Source organism: Choloepus didactylus, chromosome 10 (genome assembly GCF_015220235.1).
Source record: "Choloepus didactylus isolate mChoDid1 chromosome 10, mChoDid1.pri, whole genome shotgun sequence".
Lineage (NCBI taxonomy): Eukaryota > Metazoa > Chordata > Mammalia > Pilosa > Megalonychidae > Choloepus > Choloepus didactylus.
In genome coordinates this window covers 91,867,172-91,888,512 of record NC_051316.1, presented here as the reverse complement: position 1 = coordinate 91,888,512, position 21,341 = coordinate 91,867,172, and the positions used below count along the sequence as shown (strand labels likewise).

The window sequence follows — 21,341 nt, the reverse complement described above, 5'->3', positions numbered from 1 at the left end:
TGGTGTAATATAGGGGTTGGTGGCTTTTAAACTCAGGGACTCAGAAAGGGGCTTTTACCCACTGGGGTAAGCACAAGGGTTTCATTGAGGCCTCTCCCAGCTTCACACCGAATCTGCATCAGCCACGGGGTGGGCTCCCTGTCCTGGCTCCATGTCAGCACCTTGGGTCCCCTGCATCTGGTGCAGCCTTGAGGTGCTCTCCTCTGCCGGCCAGCTGCCTCCCTCTCTGGGTCTGCAAAATGGAGCTGGGGCCCCTGAGGGCACCCAGGCCTCACCATGTGGGCTCCCTTGTCCGCTCCCTTCTCCTGGCCTCAGGTGAGGTTAGGAAGATGGCTTTGACCCAAGGTTGGATGGGGTTGATCCAATCTCGATTGAGGCAGCACTCAGAGCAGGGTAGGCTGCAGGTCAGGACAGTGTCATCAGGCCAGTCCAGCCCAGACTGGCTGCAGAGGAGATGGCCTGTCCAGGCCTGGGCCTTTGGGCTTGGGGAGGACCCCTTGGTCTGCAGCCCTTCCCTGTGCTCGGGAGAAGAGTTTCAAAGAAAACCTTTGAAAATAGAGGAAAGAGCAGGTTGTTCAGTCCTGCCCAGCTTTCCCTGTCTTGGAAATGCATTTGGAGCATTGGGATGCTGGGTTGGGGTGGAGGGGTGCCAATGCCATAAACACTAAACACCCAAGACTAATCCCCTTTGAGTGAGTATGGGGTGGAAGCCTGTATCCTTCTCCGGGCTTTGGGAGGGGTGGAGAGGGCTGAGGCCTAGGTGGCCAAAGCATTGACCATTCATCAGTGCTACAGGGGACACTCTCTTACATACTGCCATTCCATCCGAGCCATCCTATCCCCACTTCATGAGGAAACCAAGGCCCAGAGAGAAGTCGTGTACCAAAGGTCACCGAACTGGGAAGGGGCAGAGGTGGGAATTGGACCCAGGCTCTCAGACTCCAGCTACCAAACTTTGGGCTTGGGATCAAATCCCCTTTGGGTTTGCAGACTCAAGGAACAAGGTGTCTGTTGCTAAATTTTAAGAAATGAGGGGAGGGTGCTGGACCCCTTTCAGGAGGGATCAGGTTAGCTGGGCCTCCAACTCCAGTCTGGACCAGTCCAGTTGGCTGGGCTTAGCAGAGTGTGGCTCTGGCCCTGGGGCTGCCCCCTAGGCTGCCCTCCTTCTGAGAAGGTCCATGCTCCGGCATGTCTGGCCTTGGGCACTAACAAAATCAGGCAGGAGACCTTTCCCTTTGGGAGGGAGTTTCTCTGGCTCATGCTCTGGCCCCAAAATTAAAGGAAAAGGAAATAATTTCTGCAGGTAAGAAGGTCAGGAAAGTGAGAGGGCTTGTAACAGTTTACTCTAATATGGTTCATAAGTCTTTGCATGTTTGGTGGTTGGAGAATTGGAATTACTTCCCAGTTAGGACCCAACTTAACTTCTCTTCTTTTCTCATCTTCTTTTCTCTTCCCTTCCCTTCCCTCCCTTTTTTTCTTCTTTCTTTCCTTTCTTCCTTTCACATAGTCATTCAATACTTATTGAGTACCTAGTATATACCAGGCACTGTGCCAGATGCTGAGAATAAGGAGGTGGGAGACTATCTGTGACTGTGGTACAGCCTACTCCAGAAGAGTCCATGAAGAAGGGCTGCATGGGCATGCTGAGGGCAGCCTCACCGTGTGTGTGTTTTAGTACCGGCTCTGGGGAAGACGTATCCCGGGGAGCAGAGAACTTGGCCTTCATCTATGAAGCACTAACAGCTACTGTTTACTAGCAAGACCTCCGTGTACCAGGCACATGGTCACCCTTGATCCTCTCAGCAGCCAGTCTCCATTTGGCTGATACAAGCGCTGAGGTCTAGAGAGGTTAGGTGACATGCCAAAAGGTTATGCAGCCAATATATGGCAGGGATTTGAACCCAGACCCTTCTGACTCCAAATAAATATTCTATTGACTAACGTGACTCAGCACTTACTGTGTCCCAGGCACTATGCTAAGTACTTTACATGTACTCAATGGGGAGATACTGTTACTACTCCAAGTTCTAGATGAGAGACCTGAGGCATGGAGAGTTTATAACTTACCCAGTGTCACACGGGTCGTAACTAGCGAATCTGGGATTTAAACGGGCATGTGAACCACAGACTCAGCTCTTGATCATTTTGCCTGTCCTAACTGACTTGGTGGCAAGAAAGAACTCAGAGATCATGGCAGAGAGGAGGATGCTCTTGTAAGATCTGCTCAAACAGGTGGAGTTTTGAAATTCAGCTGGAGGAAAAAGAAATGAAAGATTTTTCACCGTGTTTACAAGAGAAGGAAAATTGGAATGAATCTAAAGGAAGTACTAACTAGTTAAGCAATTTTAGAATCACCACTAGGTGAAATGATGCAGCAGCTCATGAGGATCATGGCAAAGAGGATGGGAAATGTCGGAAGGGTTTAGGGTGGAGATTAAGTGAATATCAGCCACTTGCAGTGAGGAGCACTTTGCCTGCTTGTTGCATGGAATCTGCTGCATAAAATGGTGAGTTAATAAACATCACCAACATAATAGCTGATGTTAACTTGATTGATTATCAGGTGCCAGGTGTTGTTGAAGTACTTTTAGGTACCACTGTCCATTTACAGTGTGGAAACAGGCTCGGAGAGGTGATGACACTTGTTCACAGAGCTCACGTAGCTGCCTCATGGTGAAGGCAGGACCTGAATGCAGCTAGGACACCTGAGTATGGGTGGGCAGGTTGTTCACTGCATAACTGTGTGGGACACCAGTCACACTGTAGTCTAAGGGAATGCAGCCCCTCAAGTTGTGCAGTGCACAACTTGTGCAACCATACATGGTGTCACTGGGTATATCTGATTTTAATCACCAGAACTCCTTCAGTACCCTGTCCAAAAATGAAAATTTTATGCACGTGATACTTGGAGTCATGTGAGAGATGAATACATGTGGACATGGGTCAAAAAGTACATAAAAAATTAAACAGGCTGACATGGTGAGCTTTAGGGGTGATTTTCCTCTTTTGGTGTGTCCTTCAGTGTTGTCTCTGTTGTTGTTCTGCCTCCTTAAGAAGAAGGGGAAAGAGGAGGAGGATAATTGGGGATCTCTAGAGCAGCTATGTCCAATAGAACTTTCTGCAATGATGGAAATTTTCCAAATCTAAGCTAACATAGCAGCCATTAATGATATGTAGTTCTTGAGCCCTTTGAAATATGCCTAGTGTGACTAAGGAACTGAATTTTATATCTTTATTTTATTTTAATTAATCTAAATTTTAATTTAGATCCTCCATGTAGCTAGTAGCTACCACAATGGACAGTGCAGTTGTAGAGAGAAGCTCAGTATCTTTCGTTTTGAGTCACATCAATCCTAGTTTGCTGCGCTGATACCTTTGGTTCCCGAACTTGCAGGTGTGGGAGCCTGTGCTGCAGATTCCCACCCGGGCCAGGCTTGCTGGATCAGAATCCCCTGGGATGAGATGGAATATCCCTTCTTCACAAGCTGCCCAGGTAGTTCCAAAGCAAATTGTCAGTGGCAGTCCCTTCGAGAAACCTGGAAGATCTGGCACCAGTCCCCCCACCAGATGCCTACAGGGTGGCGAGGGGGGCAGGGCCAGCCTCCCTGAGTCAGTGCGGAAGGCACTGGAGATGCTGCCTTCCCAGGTCAACCAGGAGGTCCTGGGGAACAGAGTCCTCGTGAGCTCCTCCTAGAGTCACAAACTCAGGACCACTGGGGTGGGCCCATAGGATGATGGATTCTGGCTGAGTGTAAAGGAGAATTTTCCAGAGTCAGGGTTGACTGTCATGCAAAGATGTGACAGGGAGCACCTTAGAGATGTTGAAGATGGCTCTGTGCTCAAGCTCCGTGCATGCACTCACAGCCGTGATGAGCTGCACAGGGCCAGGCGGCAGCAGCAGCTAGCCGGCTACCCCACGGAGGCTGGGACACAGAGAAGGTCCCCACTCCTCCAACACACAGCAAGGGATTTCAGCTTTAAGGGCACCAGCGCCCATGAGCCTGGTGTGTGGGTGTGGGCAGAGCACTCGGGTTTTCTCAGGTAGAGAGGGTGGGAAAGGATGCTGCCTCTGGGGACAGACAGAACGAAGTTCCTGCTCAATCACTGCTTGGCTGTGTGACCTTGGTCAGTGACTTTACCTCTCTGAATCTCATGGTCCCTAAGTCTGAATAAGGCTTCATAACAGTGCCTTCCACATTTTAGAAGGCAGGACTTTTTAACCCAGTGCCAGGCACATAAAATCTTAGTATATGGGGTGCCAAAAAATAGGGTGGGAGAAGGAGACCTTCTCTCCTCCCCACAGGTCCCAAACTCTGGTAAGGCGAGCGGCAGAAACACTGAAGACAGCTCTTGGAACTTCGCCGGACCCAGCCTTAAACTCACATTTTCCAGCATGCCCAGAACTCACAAATGGGTCATAAAACCTCCAGTGATGCTTTAAAGGCCAACCTCTCTGGGAGTGCAGTGTTGCCCCATACCCAGGGTCACAAGAGGTCCCATCAGCCTTGGAAGAGGGCTGGCCCTGGGACCCAGCGTGGGGTGGGAGCAGAAGGGACAGGTTCTTCTGGGGCAAAACAAAACAAAACAAAACACAAAGACCACCTGGCTTTCCCTTGAGCTGACATTTTAGGGTGGGGTCTATGAACAACTTCCCCTCCAAAGCTACTTGCAGACTTTTGTGTGCGCCTGTGTTTTTCTGGGGAAGGGTCCTTAGCATTCCTCAGATTCTTCAAGGGGCTCATGATTGAACTAGGGGAAGGACCAGTGAGACAGGGCCTAGGTTTTATTCCAAAAAATAGTGCTGGAGAGAGCGGTCATCTCATCAGCCCCACCGTGTTTAGCACGTTCCTAGGAAGTCACTGGGCTGCTCCATCCTCACTGAGCTGCCCTGTGGGGGTGTAGATATTGTTCTCGTGCCCAGTGTGCAGACAGTGAAACCGAGGATCCAAGAGGTGAAATCTCTTCACTGAGGAACATGGAGAAGTTTCTTTCTTTCCCAGATGCTCAGGAGAGGCAGTCATTTGCTGTCTGCTACGGGCTGCTGATTGGCCCCTGCACCCAGTTCCTGGGTCGGGGATCTGCTCCAGAGTCCTCCCAGGCAGCTCAGGAAAAGAGACGGGGGCAGCAAGGAGGGAAATGTGTGTTCTCAGCCTTCGGAACTTGGTTTCCCCATCTGCAAAAGGAGGGATTTTGACAGGTGATCTTCAAAGGTCCCTTCAGGCTCCAAGAGTCCTTGAAAGACAAGAATAACCTGCTTGAGACCCCAGAGTTGTGCGCAGACTTGTTTCAAAACCAAGCCACACCCTCTCCCTCTAGCTAAGCCAACTCGCCGTTGAACTCGCTGCCCTCTCCCCTACGTGGGACCTGACCCCTAGGGGTGTAAATCTCCCTGGCAACATGGGATATGATGCCCGGGAATGAATCTGGACCCGACATTGTGGGATTGAGAACATCTTCTTGACCAAAAGGGGGATGTGAAATGAAACGAAATAGTTTCAGTGGCTGAGAGATTCCAAATGGAGTCGAGAGGTCACTCTGGTGGACATTCTTATGCACTATATAGATAACCCTTTTTAGGTTTTAATGCATTGGAATAGCTAGAAGTAAGTACCTGAAACTGATTATCAAACTCCAACCCAGTAGCCTTGACTCTTGAACATGATTGTTTAACAATGTAGATTACAAGGGGTGACAGTGTGATTGTGAAAACCTTGTGGATCGCACTCCCTGTATCCACTGTATGGATGAATGAGTAGAAAAATGGGGACAAAAAACTAAATGAAAAATAGGGTGGGATGGGGGGGATGGTTTGGGTGTTCTTTTTTACTTTAATTTTTATTCTTGTTTTCACTTTTTCTGGTACAAGAAAAGTGTTCAAAAAATAGACTGGGATGATGAATGCACAAGTGTATGAGGGTACTGTGAACAGTTGATTGTACACTTTGGATGATTGTATGGTATGTGAATATATCTCAATAAAATTGAATTTAAAAACAAACAAACAAACCAAGCCACAGGAAACCAGAATGGTATCTGGGGCAGCTTCCAGAACTCACCCTGACTTCCCAGCAGGTGCTGTCTGCTGGCTTAGAGAGGCCCAGGAGCTCTTAAATGGAAGACAAAAAAATACAGTGGGCCCTTAGCAGCAGATTTCACCGTGGTCCGGAAATGGTTAACGAGGGCAGCTTTCCTCCAGATACCAGCCCCTTATTAAAATGTAGGTCTTGCAATAAATTTGGCATTTGGCCATCAACCTTAGATTAAAACCAGAAGGGACAGACACTAACTCCCTTCTTAGACCAAGTTTTGAGCAGGGGCTGCTCCTCTTCCTTGGTGACTCCCCACCTCCCACCGACCACTGTGCTCCCAGCCCAGCCAGTGCCCCCCCTCTCTGGAGCTTGGTTTGGGGGTCTCAGGAGTGGAGGAGACTGGGCTGAACAAAAATAAGATGAGGAGAGGCTGGAACTTTGAACTCCTGGCTCCAGGAGGGCTGGGGACACCAGGGGGTAGTTCCGACTAGTGCCAAGCTGGGGACCCAAGAGGCTTTGGGGCAGTCAGTTGTAGCTGACCTTTGACCTTCTGACCCTTAACTGTGCCTGAGAATAGGAAACAAATATTCTCTGCGAGGTAGCTTCCTCCCTGCTTCCCCCTTGGGCCTATTGAGCCCATTTCTCAGGGCTCTTGGACCTGGGAAGGTTTTGGCCTCCCCAACCCTGCCCTTACCGAGTGAGCCCACAGCTGCAGCTCCCAAATGGAGACGCCCTGTCCTGAGAACCATCCTCGCCATGCTCTCTTTCTGAGGATTTTCCCAAAGTCTCCAGCCCAAAGCAGCTTTGGGGCTTCCTAATCGGTGCTGGAGCGAGCAGGCCTTGTCCCCTGCTGCGTGTCACTCCCCGCCCCCATCACCCCAAGCCCCGGGAGTTCAGGGGATCTCCACTGCTCGCCATTCTCTGCCAATCCCAAAGTTTCTCTCTGGCTTCCCTTTTTTATTTTCCTGTTTTTTTTTTGTTTTTTTTTTTTTTTAATAACAGCTGTATCAAGAAATAATTCACATACCATACAATTCACCCGTTTAATGTGTACAATCCAATGTTTTTAAAATATATTTAGAGTTGTGTAACCAACGCTACAATCAATTTTTGAACATTTTTATCACCCCCTAGAAGAAACCCTCAGCTGGTACCCTTTAATCCCTCCACTACCACCACCACCCCCAGCCCCTGGTGACCACCAATCTACTTTCTGTCTCAATGGATTTGCCTATTCTGGATATTTCATAAAAATGGAATCATGAGCATGTGGCCTTTTGTGACTGGCTTCTTTCACTTACCAAAATGTTTTCAGTGTTCATCCATGTGGTAGGAAATATCAGTTCATCTTTTCTTTTTGTTGTGGAATAATATTCCATTGTATGGCTATGCCACATTTTGTTTATCCTTTCCTCAGTTGATGGACATTTGGGTTGTTTCTCCTTTTGGCTGTTATGTGTAAAGCCACTATAAATATTCATATACACATTTTTGTGGGGGTATATGTTTTCATCTCTTTTAGTATATATACCTGGGAGTGGAATTGCTGGGTCATATTTTAATTCTACATTTAACAGACTCTTTTCCAAAGCGGCTAAACCATTTTGCACTCCCACCAGTAGTGTATGGGGGTTCCAATTTCTCCACATCCTTATCAACACTTTTTATTATCTCCTTTTTTTTAATTATAGCCAAACTATTGGGTGTGAACTAGTATCTCACGTTGGTTTTGCTTTTCATTTCCCTGGTGGCTAATGATGTTGAACATCTTTTCATGTCCTTATTAGTCATTTGTATATTTTCTTTGGAAAAATGTCTGTGAAGGTCCTTTGCCCATTTTTAAATCGGGTTATTTGTCTTTTTATTATTCTGCTGTAAGTATTCTTTATGTATTCTAGATACAGTCCCTTATTAAATATATGATTTGCAAATGTTTTCTCCCATTCTCTGAGTTGTCTTTTTATTTTAAAATAAATCGAAGGTGAAATCACTTAACATACAATTAACCATTTTAAAGAGTACAATTCAGTGGCATTTATTGTATTCACAGTGTTGTATAGCCACCAGCTCTCCATAGTTGCAAAACTTTTTTATCACTTTACAAGAAATACCCCACACCATGATCTTTTCACTTTCTTAATGGTGTTCACAAAAGTTACTAATTTTGATAAGGTCTAATTTATCTTTTTTCCTTTGGTTGCTTGTGCTTTTGGTATTGCATCTGAGAAACTGTGGTCTGGCCCTTGGAAGTGGAAATCCCGATAAAGGATACTGTTTTTGGGAGTTCAGAGTCCTGCTTCCCATCCCCTCCTGGAATGAAGCATTCCTTTATTTACACACAATCATTCATTCAAAAATGCTTTTGAAACCAAACTTGTTGCATGATCCTGGGGATTCAGCAGTGACAAGGCAAACCCAGTCCATGCCCTCCTGGTGCTTAGAGGCTAATGGAAGAGACAGATGTGAAGCAGCTAAACTAAACAGAAAAATTTCTTAATTACAGATGCCCCAGAGAGGGGAAGTTCTGGGAGCCTATAATGAGAAGACCTGTCCTAGTCTGGGGTCTGGAAAAGCCTCTTCCAGGCAGGGCGTTTAGGCTGAGACTGAAGGCCAGGCAAGCATTAGACAGACCAGCAGGGTGAGGGGGTGGAGGACAGTGTTCCAGGTGGAGAATGGTGTTCCAGGTGGAGGATGGGTGTTCCAGGTGGAGGATGGGTGTTCCAGGTGGAGGATGGTGCTCCAGGTGGAAGATGGGTGTTTCAGGTGGAGGATGGGGGTTCCAGGTGGAGGATGGGGGTTCCAGGTGGAGGAGGGGGTTCCAGATGGAGGGAGTTCCAGGTGGTGGATGGGGGTTCCGGGTGGAGGAGGGGGTTCCAGGTGGAGGACAGTGTTCCAGGCAGAGGGAACGCATACCAAGGCCCTGAGGCAGGAAGGTGCCTGTGCTCCTTCTGAAGGGCAGCTCCCGTTGGTGCTCTGATCCCTCCACAGGGGTTCTCTGGGGGGACCAGGTGGCTCTGTGGAAGTGTTTGCAGTACTTCATGCCCTCTGTGCATTTCAGGAGAGAATTGCAGACCCCAGAGAGACAGAGATGCACTACAGCTGCCCCTGGGGCTCTGCGACGGTTTCTGGAGGACGTGGAGAGCCGCCTCTCCTCCAGACTGCGGGGCTGAGGCCTCCTCTTAGCCACACTGGCCGCTGGTCTTGGGGCTGGCAGGGTGGGGGTAAGGCAGGCTCAGCCTGGGGTGGGCCCTTGCCCCCAGATTCTTACATGCTGCGCTGAGGCCTGTATGGCCCCTGGGGCATGGATAGGGTCCCCCGGGGGCCTCTCCAACTCCTAGGTCCTCACAGAGTCCCCCCTCCTGGCTTTCCTTCCTGAGACGTTCTTCTCCACACTGGTAGCTATAACGATGTGTCAGTATCCTGGGTTTTTGTTCAAAATTAATGAGGTGAAACGTCCTTGGAAGGGTAGAGGGGCGGGGGCTGGCAGTAGCTGGGCCCTGCCCCCACCCCCCAGCCCCTTCCTCTCTTCCTATGGATATGACCTCTTGTGACTCAGCAGTGGCCCAGGCTTTTACAGCTCCAAAAGGAGGCACCTAGACCCCTTGGCCTTGGAGACACCCCAGACAAGGGGGACAGGCTCTGAAGTCTTGTGTCCTTCCAATGCTTTGTTTGCTCATTTGTTCATTCACTTTTTCAACATTGAGTTTTTATGGAGAGTCTTATGTTGTGCCAGGCCCTGTAATGGGTTCCGGAGACATGGAAAACAGTAAGTTCCAGTCTCTGCTCTCAAGGACCTCATGTCCAGTATGGGAGCTGGACAAATGACCCCACCCTTACCCTAGAAAGTGACAGAGCAATGGGGGTGGGGGGTCGGCAAGGGCAGGGCTCTGTGGGAACTTAAGCCTAGGGGTCAGGGATGGCTTCCTGGAGGAGGTGGCGTCTCTTCTGAGACCTGAAGAATGAACCAGGGAGGGAGAGAGGACAGGCCACAAGCACATGAAGGGCATGGGCAGGGGCCCACGAGTGAGAGAGGGTGTGGCGTTGCCCAGATGTGAGCGCTGACCCCATGGAGGCTGGGAACTTTGACAAGATGGACAACCCACAGCATCCAGGAAGCCCTGAGACCCACTGAGTCCACCAGCCCTGGCTCCACCCACTGGGGTGGCTGGGTCATCCATCTAGCACATAGAGCCAGAAAGATCCTTGAAAGAAAGTTTCCATTCCTCTATCTTCTTCACAGACAGATTCACCCAGGGCCCACCATCCCCACCAAAGGGCCACCAGGGGTGTGGTGAGAAAAGTGGGCTCTGGGGTTCGCAGGGGGAGCTTCTAGCTAGCTGTGTGAACTTGGGCAGATCCTGCCCCCTCCCTGGCCCTCTGTTCTCTCCTTGGTGGGGCAGAGACCTCCCTGCCTGTCCCTCTCAGTGTTGCTGGGGCCTTTGCAGGGGTGGTGATGGGAAGTCTGTCTGTGCAGGCCTCACCAGAGGAACCGGTGTTCCAGGTGGAGGAGTGGCTGAGGCCAAGGCCGGCTCAGCCGGATGTGAAAGGAGCTCTTAGGCCCCTTGCTTGGGATGCTGGCTGAGGTGGAGCAGGACTGCAGGGAATGCTGTGGGAATCCTGGGAGCCCTTCTCCAGAGGGCTCCAGTGACCATGTTTCTTCTTCTTCTGTGCCAGGCTGACCTAGCCATACCCTGGCCCTGTCCCACGGGGCTCATGGCCTGGACAGCCCTCAGCACCCCCTTCTCATGACCACCCCGCCTGCACACTGCTTGCAGCCCCACCCCCACCCCCACCCCTGCCCAGGCCTGGGTGATCGTGAACTCCATCACATGCCCTGGCTCCAGAAATGCTTCTCTTGCCCTCAGCATTCCTTCTTCTTGGTTGTTCCATACACCTGTAACCCCTGGAGAGACCCTCAGATCCCACTACACGAGGGCACTTGGGGCTGGCTCCCCTGGTCAAGGTGGGCTCGTGTAGCAGTGTGGGGAGGTGGTTAAGTGTCCAGACTCGGGTGCTGAACTGGAGATTCAAATCTCAGCTCCAGACTGTTACTAGTCATGTGCTTTGGGCATTTTGCTTAGCCCCTCTGTGCCTCAGTTTTGTCATTTGTAAAATTAGGTTAAGAGCCATCCATGTAGAGTTGTCATAAAGGCCAAACGAGGTCGCTTCTGTTACTCCCATTTTCAGGTGGGATTTCCTGAGGCTGTGTTTTAGTTTCCTTGGCTGCCCAAGCAAATACCATGCAATGTGTTGGCTTAAAACAATGGAAATTTAATGGCTCATGGTTTTGAGGCTAAGTCCGAATCAACTCCAAATCAAGGCGATGGTTTCTCTCCAAAAACTGGCATTCTGGGGCTGACTGCTGACAATCCTTGGTCCTGGGCTCCTCTGTCACACGGCTATGCACATGGCGGCCTCTCCTGGCCTTTCCCTTCTCTTCTGGGTTCCACTGATCTTCAGCTTCTTGCTTCCTGTGGCTCTCTCTCTGTCTGAATTTCACTCTTCTTATAAAGGACTCCAGTAAGGTGGGATACACCTTAACTGAATTTAACCTCATCAAAAGTTCCTCCTTACACTGGGCTCACACCCACAGGAATGGACTAAGTTTAAGACCATGTTTTTCCCAGGTACACAGATCCAAGCTACCATAGGCAGGGAGTAAAGGGTTTGTTTACAGCCACCCTGCTGGTGAGCCTGGGCTGACCTGAGAGCCAAATCTGGGTCCTTCCGCCTCCTTAACCACTAGGCTGTGCCACCCGCCTCTCACCTCTTGTGATCTGAGGAGGGAGGAAATTCTCCCTCCAGTATCCCCTAATGGCCTCAGGGAGAAAAATGCTGGGCACTCATGTCCTCCCGGACGGTACCTGGGCGGCAGCTAAGGATGCGGTTTCTAGAATACCTGTCTGAGCCCTTCTCCCAGGGGTCCTTCTGAGGAATCCAGATCTCCACCAAGAAACGTCGGAGGGTAGCCGAAGCCTTGCCTCCCCACCCCCACCCACCTCCACTTACTTCCTAAGACTTTTCTGGCTGTAAATATTTCTGCAGCTCCGAGGCCCCTCTGACGAAGGCCCCGTGTTAATTTGTTAAATCCACATCAAGGTCCTGGGGACCCGTTGTTTATTTTTGCGAACGTGTTGGCAGAGATCACATCAGGGGTGGGGGGGAGTGGGACGGGACTGCTTATTTGGTCCGAATAAATGCTAATTAATAAAAGTTATTTATTTGGGTTGGACCTCACCATAGCCCTGAGGTCAGACGCAAACTGACTATTTCAAGCAAAAACAAACAGAGAGTGTCTCTCAACAGCTTGAGAAAGGCAGAAACCAAGAGGCTGGGTTTATTTGTGTTAGGAAGAATTTGCAGTTAATTCCCTCCAGACTATTTAGACCCTTAAATTACACGGAATAAGAAAAACCATGGGCGCAGGGGAGGGGAGTCAGAAACACTTGATCACTTGGCTGCGAGCAGAGTTTTTAAATGTCTTTGGCCCACAGTCAGCCTAATAAATGGTATGTGTGAAATAATTTAATGGCAGAAAACTGTGCACTAGTCTTTTTTTTTTTTTTTCACGGTAATGTAATCCAGGACGATGTAATTTTGGTTTAAAGGGAGAGAGAGATCAGTAGGCCTCCCCAACCTGATTATCCCTTGCAATATGGGTCCCCAGGATAGCATCTAAATGGCCAGTTCAAATGGAAGCAGTTTAATGCTTTGTTTTAAATCTCAGAGCACAGCAGAACACTTATTGATCAAAAGGAAAGTTTGAGCCCAGCTCTGTTGGACCGAACGGGCCTTGCGTCTCCCTGGCCCAATGAAAGGGGCACTGTGAAAAGGACTGGATTGAACACAGAGGGCCTGGGAGGGGAGAGGATTTATTTTCTGAATGCTTTAAGCCCCCAGAGAAATGATACACGCCCACCACAGTGCATTTCTCCAGGGGTGATTCAGGAACTCCTGGTTACAAATGAATAATCACAAGCAGAGGCCAGTGCAAGGGTTCCCCACTGAGTCAAAAGCTATGGGATCCCATCCTGGGTCGCCTTGCTCAGCCTCAGTTAGCTGCAGGCAGTGTGGACCTGTGTTTCCCCTGCGTTCATCAAGCAGTGACTATTGCTTTGGCACTGAGCTCGATGCAGCCCCGCACTCCAACCTTGTGTGGTGGGCATGGAAGCCATCCTTGTTTACAGATGGAGAAGCCGAGGCTCTGGGGCTTTAGTCCCTTGCCATGGCTACACGACAGCAAAACCAGTGTGAACCCAAGTCTGACGGACACCGAAGCCTGTGGTCAATACATGGCTTTAGTCTACAGCGCAAGTTGCTAGTAGGGGAAGAGGAGGAAGACATGTGGAGTAGGTGGGACACGTGGCCAGAGGGGCTGGAGCTCGGGTGGTCTGGTGTGAAGGGCTGTTGGTAGGGATCGTGAACTGTCCCAGGAGCTAAAGCGTGAGCAGGTGCTCTGCCCCCCGCCAGCAGCAGCAAACCGGGGCCCTCTCAAATCCAAGAAATGTCCAAGAAGACAAGCTGCAGTGTCACGCTGCGCCACATCGTGGCCTGGGACTGGGGGCCCCTTCCAGCTCTTTCGACCGTGACCTTGGGCAAGCCACTGTCCCGCACAGTTCCCAGCTCTGAGATCTTCCTTTAGAACAAAAAGGTGCCCAGGTGCACACTTCCACCAGGCTGCGCTGGAGACTGGGACGTTTCTGCATCGGTGAAATGTCGTGAGACTGGAGGTCCCTCCCATAGTGTCTCCCTGACCGTGGGCTTTGCGAGCTGGCTCTGAGAGTGTGACAGCCCCCCACGTCACCGTCCCTAGGAGCAAGGTTGATGAGGAAGGAGACATCCACCGGAGCCTGAGCTGGCTGAACCTTCCGCAGACACGGATTCAAACCCCAGCTGCGTGACCTTGGGCAAGAGACTGTCGGAGCCTCCATTTCCCTTAGTGTAAAATGGGGTAACAGGACATGCCGCACAGGGTGGGTGCAGGAATTCAGTGGGTGGAAGCGTGTGGAGCACTTGGCACCAGGCCTGGCACAAACCAACAGTTGTGGAGTGAGTCCCATCATGACTGCCCTGAGGGTGAGCCCAGGAGAGCACCAACTCAAGACCCGCTTTGGAGACCCCTTGGTGTTGGCTGGGGGAGGTCTAGGAGGTAGATGCCTTTAGGTGCAGGTTTTGGCTCCCAGCACCACACGGCTTAACTGGTTTAAAAGTGGAGTTGTTTCTTCTGACACCCACTCTCCGGGACGAAGGCTGCAAAATGTTTTTCATTTAAACACCCCCAGTTTTGAATTGCTCAGAAACTTCCTGAAAAATTCTCCTTTTTTGGCTGAAATGCCTCCTGCCTTGGGTGTGTGCCCAAGCAACGTCACCTGAAGGGGGGTTGGAAATCGGCTCTGCGGTGGCTGGCGTTCCAGAGACTTCCATCCCTCCTTTCAGGATATTGATCACCAGCTGGTTTTCAGCACGCAGCCCTTGTTGTTTCAGTTTAAAGTTTCTTCCTGCTAATGGGGGTGGGGGTGATGGTGGACAGACGTTCACAGGCACCACAGACATTCTCATCCATCTGCACCTTTTCTTGGAGGGCAGGGGTGAGGAGTGAAGTGTGAAGCCAGTCCAGGCCACGAGGCCAGCTTGCCGGGGCCACTCGGTGTCCTTTCCCCACTGCCCTCCCCTCCCCCACATTTGACTCAAGTGTTGGCAAGTACTTCCCTAATGGGGAAAAATACTAAACATAAACTCCTCACCATTCCTCTAAACCAGGGTTTCTCAACCGCAGCACTAGTGACATTTTGGGCCAGATAATTCTTTGATGCCGGGGGGCTGCCCTGTGTATTGTAAGATATTTAGCAGCATCCTTGGCTTCCACCCACTAGATGCTAGTAGTTTCCCCCCACCCCAGTCGTGACAATCAGATGTCTTCAGACAGGTGGTCTAAATCCAGCTTTGGGGTCATTTTTGCCAGGGTGCCCTCCCTGATTCCTGTCTGAGACCCTTAAATCGAATTAGTTGGTTTCTCGCATCAGTAAACCCTGCTAACCTAGTAGCTGCTTGAAGCCAGGGATTGCGTGTGACAGGCCCAGCATGTTCTAGATGCTCAGTAACACTTAACGAAACAAATGACTGGCACCGTGCAAAGAACATGGGGTGCATAGAGGGAACATATAACTGAGGAAACAAAAATATGGACAAAAATCCAAAAATTTGACATGCTCTGTGGGCCAAACTATGAGCACAACAGGCTCTCCCGGATACTTCTGGTGGGAAAGCAACACGGAATGAGCCCTCTGCAGATGGGGGTGAGGAGGATTTGGCTACATCTAGCATTTACTCAGTGGCCCACATCCGATTTCTAAGAATCCACCTCAAGGATGTACTAGCAGAAACAAAAAAATCATGTTTGCACAAGGTTATTCACTGTGGCAAAAGATTGGAAACATGCTAAATGCCAGTCAATGGGTTGAATAAACCATGGTCACAGGGTCACACAATGGTATACTATGCAGCTTTGAAAAGGAATGCAAGTTATTTCCATGCACTGTTAGGGAGGAACCCCTGTATTGTTAGGTGGGGAAAAAGTAAGGTTCAGAATTGTACATGCTATACTACCTTTTGATAGAAGAGGGGGAGAAAATATTACATATATCTTTTTATATTTGCAAAAAGGAATGTGGGAAGGATAAAACAAAATTTAATTTTTAAAAAATGGGTTCAAGTATGTATCAGCAGGAGATCAGATTCTCTTTTAATTGGATATCTAGGCCATAAAGAGGGCTAGGTGTCTGTACTGACATGGAAAGGTGTCCAAAATACTATTAAATAAAAATGGACATTTTTAAATGCACAGTTTGTGTAGCATGATTTCATGTTTGTAAATGTTTACATTTATGTTAGAGATCTTGTAAAGCAGCTGGAGGGCTGTACCCTCCATGCTGGGCCCACAAGCTATGAACAGTTGTCCCCTCTGGGGCTGAGGGGAGGGGAGGGCTTGTTTTACTGTATAGCCTTCTGTGTTGTTTGAATCTGTTCCTGTGACAAGCAGTGACATTACTTTGTTACTAAAAATATATATTTTGATAAGAAATGCAGAGACACAGGTAGTGCTGAACTGTGAGGTGTTGGTTCTAAGTGGAAGGGGAGTGCAGTTGAGGGAGTGGGTTCCATGTGGATGAGTAATCAGGGAGGTCTCCCTGGAGGCATGGGCAATGAGCTGGGCCCTGGGGGATGAAGGGTCAGAGTGGTTCTGCTGCTGGATGAAATTTAAATGTGGAAACAGCAGCTGAACACCCTCCATCCTGACCCTTGGGAGACAGAGTGGACCTGGAAGATGATGGTTTCTGAGAAGTCATTGACTCCATGCCCTCCCCAGCATCGTGCCTCCACTATTCTCCAAGCTGCTGATTCTGCACTGCAGGCCAGCAGGGACCCTCGATGCCCTCTCCACTGGGATTCACCCCCTGGAAGTTCCCACTCCAACTTCTCCTGCGCCTTGTTTAGGCCATTCCGCCTGCTTGAGGTGACTTTTCTCCCTCCCTCTGGTCTGATTGGAGAACTCTCCTACATCCTTCAAACCCCAGGTCAAGCTCCTGTGGGCCTGAGTGGACTCCCCTGCCTCTCCCCTCATTGCCCAGCAGGGCTGAGCACCCTCCTGCACCCTGGGCCCCACCCTGGCATAGCCCTTACCCTGTGGTCCTGGGATGTCTTATTCTGGTGTCTGCCTCTCCTGCTGGGCAAGAGTGGTCTAAGTCATCTCTTCCGGCACCCAGTGCAGCCCCTGGCCCACAGTTGGTGCTCAGGATGCTGAATTCGAATCCCATCAACACTTAGCTCCTGGTCGGCTCCCAGGGGCCTCATGGCTTCGCACTGCACCTGCCACACTGTAGGTGCTCCATAAATATGTGTTGATGAAAGAATGAATGAATGAATGAACGAACGAACGAAAGAATGCATGACGGAGTGGATTACAGGGATATGATCTGTCCTCGGGCCGACCATCTGCAGAGGCAGGCACAATTAAAGCGTCCAGTGGCTGAGTCGCTGAGCCGTTGGCTGTATTGTGACCGGGTAGGCGCCTCGGTGGGGCTGGGGGCGGTTTGGGAACGACGCCCCGCCCGCCGCGCCGCTGACCCTCCTGCCCTCTCCGCAGGCGAGTGCCGCAGCCCAGGGCGCGGCAGCGCCGCCAAGCGGAAGAAGAAACAGCGGCGGAACCGCACCACTTTCAACAGCAGCCAGCTGCAGGCGCTGGAGCGCGTGTTCGAGCGCACGCACTACCCCGACGCCTTCGTGCGGGAGGAGCTTGCCCGGCGGGTCAACCTCAGCGAGGCGCGCGTCCAGGTGAGCGCTGCCCCTGCGAGGGCCACCCGTGAGAGCGTGCGCCCGCCCGGGGAGTGTACAGCCACCATTCACCCAGGGGTAAGGAGTTGCCGAGAGGGGGTGTTTAACAACAGGAGCTTCTGAGGCCGGTGCTCCGCACAAAGGGTTTTGATAAATAAAAATTGTCCTGAAGGGTTGAGTGCTTTCTCTGTGCCAAACCTGAGCTGAGTGCTCAGCGATTCAGCGATGCACGCTCTTCTTACAGTCTCACAGTGGTTGTGTGCGCATTTATCCATCCGTTGATTCATTCATTAGCTCATTCTTCAACACATACTTACCAAGCAGTAGGTATCATTTATCATCCCCATTTTATAGATGCAAAAACTGAGGCTCGGAGAGGGGAAGCTGGCCAGGCCAGGGTTGGTGGCAGAGCAGGTACACACACAGGTCTGTGGGGCTCCAAAAGGACTCTGGAGCCCTGAGATACTCCCCCCTTACCTCCGCCCACTGGGCCCCATTCACCATCCACTCCCACCCCCAGGTCTGGTTCCAGAACCGCCGTGCAAAATTCCGCCGGAATGAACGGGCCATGCTGGCCAACCGCTCTGCCTCGCTCCTCAAGTCCTACAGCCAGGAGGCCACCATCGAGCAGCCCGTGGCTCCCCGGCCCACCACCCTGAGTCCAGACTATCTCTCCTGGACAGCCTCGTCCCCCTATAGGTGAGAGTGGGGACCCTTCTGGTTGGGAGGGGGCATCCAGGAGACCTCATGAGGCCTTTTAGAAGCAAGACTCCTTTGAGGATCAGAGGAGAGCTGTGAATGGTGTCCAAGTGCCACGTGGACCCAGGGTCCACCAGGCAGTGTATGTGCAAGTGCGTGAGTGTGTGTGTAAATGTGTATGTGAATATGTCAATGAGTGTGTGCACTCCCATGAGTATGTGTGTATTAATGTGAGTGTGCACGCATGTATAAGTGCCCATGTGAGTGTGTGAAGTGTTATGCATGTGTGAGCAAATATGTGTGCATGCATGAGTGTGTCAGTGTGTGTGCATGTGTGCCTACAAGTGCATGAGCACGTGCGCAGGATCGTGACTGCGTGTGTGAATGTGCATGAACATGTGGAGGGGAGAGAAGGTGAGGCCTGTCTAGAGGGGGAGTGAAGTACAGATATCACCCTGAGAAAGTTGAAAACCTGCAAGAAGGTTTCTAGGCTGTCCCAGAAACCCCAGCACCACGTATAGACCCTTCAGGTAAGAAATTGAGAGCAGGAGAGCTCGGGGAAAGGGCTCTCCCTCCCGTTGGCCTGGACTGGGGTGAGGGGCCCAGAGCCAAGTTCTGGGCAGTTTCTGCCCAGGTCGAAGTTGGCAAAAGACTCCGAGGTGGCAGGAAGAGGGAGTTGGTGCTCAGAGAGCAGGGTAGCTGTACCACCCGACTCCAGGGGGCGCCACTCACCCCTCCATCTGTGTGCATGACTGTTGGAGCTGTGGTTTTACAGGAGGGAAGGACACAGCGGATGGCTGGGTCGGCTTGTGGAATCTTAGTCCTAGTGCTGCCCACACCCTCCCCTCCCAGTCCTCATCTGGGGCAACAGAAGGGCTGAGGTGGCATTTAATACAGGTATATGCCGGGTCCAGGGCAGGTGCCAGGGTGAGCAGGTGCTCAGGAAGCCCAGGTGCAGGGAGGAATGTCAGCACAGAAACAGGGAAGACTCCCTTGTCCTGGCACCCACCCAGAGTGCCTTGACTCCTCCCCAAATCCTGCAGCCCCAGACCACCCGCCCCCAGGTAAAGGGGAGAGCAAGTTGAGGAGGAGAGGCAGAAGGGCCAGAGGCTGGGGTCGAGGACCAATAGCCAGAAGAGGTCAGCACACCAATGTGTCCTTGTGTCCCCTGTCGCCCCCAGCACAGTGCCGCCCTACAGCCCTGGGGGCTCGGGCCCCGCGACCCCAGGAGTCAACATGGCCAACAGCATTGCCAGCCTCCGTCTCAAGGCCAAGGAGTTCAGCCTGCACCACAGCCAGGTGCCCACAGTGAACTGACGGCCAGCCCCGCCAGGACCCAGCCGCCACCTTTGTCTGACGATGGAGAAGAAGGCAGACACCCAGGAAAGTGATCTTCTCCTGTCCCTTATATCTGGGACAGGCTGGTTGGGCTGTCCTGGCCCCTCTCTCCAGCCCGGACTCCTGGCCCTGAGAGGCTGCTGAGGCACCCGGAGACCGGCTTAGCTCCTCTGCCCACAGCTGCCTGCAAATGACCGTTGGAGGGACTGCGCTGGACGACAGAGGAGGAGCTCGCCAAGGACCTCATTTACTTTGTGTATTAGAACCAAAAAGCTTTTGTCTTTAAGAAATAAAATGAGTTTTTTAAAGTCCTAAAATTGGGTTGTGGGAGGGTGGGTAGGGGCAGTGAGGGGGCAGGTTTGCAACGTAGTTTTGGCAGCTGAAATAGAGCCCGGCTCAGACTAGAAGCCCCATGGGGCCTGCTGCTCTCACGCCCATTTTCCAGTCCCCTACTGATCCCCAGGGGTAGGGGAGACAAGACAAGAGGGGGTAGGGTGACAGAGACCCTTCCTGGTCACCATCTCCTATCTCAAGCCTAGTGGACACCCAGGTGTTAGAGAGGAAAAAGCAGGAAGCCCAAGGCTCCCAGCCCAAGCCCTGCCTCTGCCCCCTCCTCTCTCTGGGCAGGGGGCTCCTTCTGTGGTCCCCCTGGAAATCAGGATGGGTGACCATAGCTTTCTGAACTGGTCAGAGGCTATCCAGGGCAGATCCTGGAATTACATCCCTTGCTTCTGTGTACACAAAAAGCATGGGGCACCTCTGGGCAAGGGACCTGGGCAAATAGTCCAGAAAATGGGTTAGGAGTAGAGATCCTGGTGGTACTCACAGGGCAGAGGGGTGCTTCCTGATGGCTGAGACCACCAGGAAGGTCCTCTCCCAAGTCCCCCAACCCAACAGAGGGCAAATGTGCTGCAAGAGGGTATTGTCCACTAGATAATAACATCGCAGAAAGCTGAGTGGGGAGGCAGTAGTCTGAAGCTAGCCCCCTCTGCCTGGCCCCTGCCACCCCTTTTGATGGGCTTGCCCACTGGGGAAGTTAGCAGACTCTTTCTGCTAGAAGCAACCTCCATCAGTGCCCAGGAAGGAGGACAGCACCCCCCCCCCCAACCCCAAGGGCACAGTCATCCCTTGATGAGGTCAATGAGATGGGCCTGTTTTCACATATTCTGCCCTGCCCATACTGCATCAAAATGTCCCGGATATGCTGGGGTTCCCCCCCACAGCCTACATCTGCTAGATAGCCTGAAACAGAAGCCACATGAAAATCCTCGCAAGAGGGTGGCCCCCAATTTTGTTTCAGAAGGTATGGTAACTATAGGTACGAGTGAAGAGAGGCCCCCTCCCATTTTCTCCCAATACATCCCTAAATATTCCTCTCCAGTGCTCCATCTGAAATGCCACCCTGAAGACATCTTTCTTGTGGGTTAGGAATTGCCCTCTTCAGAAGTGCAGACAGTCCTGGGAAAGGCTGACCACCCAGCCGCTGTGTGTCTGCCGTGCTTGGGTGATTGGATGGTCTCTTCCCTGGCAGCAGGGACTCTGGACAGCAGGAGGGCCTGGGACACTGAAGGTGGGGTGAGGAGGCACAGACTCAGACTGGGCATCCTGCCAATGCCTTGAGCTTTCTCAGGTCGACCTGACTAGGAGGGCTGGGCTGGACCAAGTGAGAGACCCATGCCCTGGAACGGGTGGGTGGTCAGAACTGTGTTTTCTTGCCCAGCTTGGCTTCTGGGCCATTTGCCAGGCAGAGAACAGACACAGAGGCTGCACCATCTAAATAGTGCAAAATACTAAATGGGTAATTACAGTATCACATGACTATGAGAAGGTGGCGCAGGGGGCTGAGAGCACCTAGAGGGGGCCACAAACTTAGACTCAGGCATCCTGGCAGGCTTCCTGGAGGAGGTGTGCCTAGAAGGATGAAGAGTTTTCTAGACAAAGGGA

General features: G+C 51.4%; 1 protein-coding gene across 1 annotated transcript in view; it reads left to right on the top strand.

The window, feature by feature from the left end:
• Positions 1 to 19,658, top strand: part of PRRX2 (paired related homeobox 2) — a 45,055-nt gene extending 25,397 nt beyond the window's left edge. The window contains exons 2-4 of the mRNA XM_037797783.1: positions 17,173 to 17,360; positions 17,881 to 18,059; positions 19,241 to 19,658. Coding sequence (XP_037653711.1) covers positions 17,173 to 17,360; positions 17,881 to 18,059; positions 19,241 to 19,376 — 503 coding nt within the window. The 3' untranslated portion in view covers positions 19,377 to 19,658. The remainder of the gene's footprint in view (positions 1 to 17,172; positions 17,361 to 17,880; positions 18,060 to 19,240) is intronic.
• The last annotated feature ends 1,683 nt before the right edge of the window (positions 19,659 to 21,341 follow it).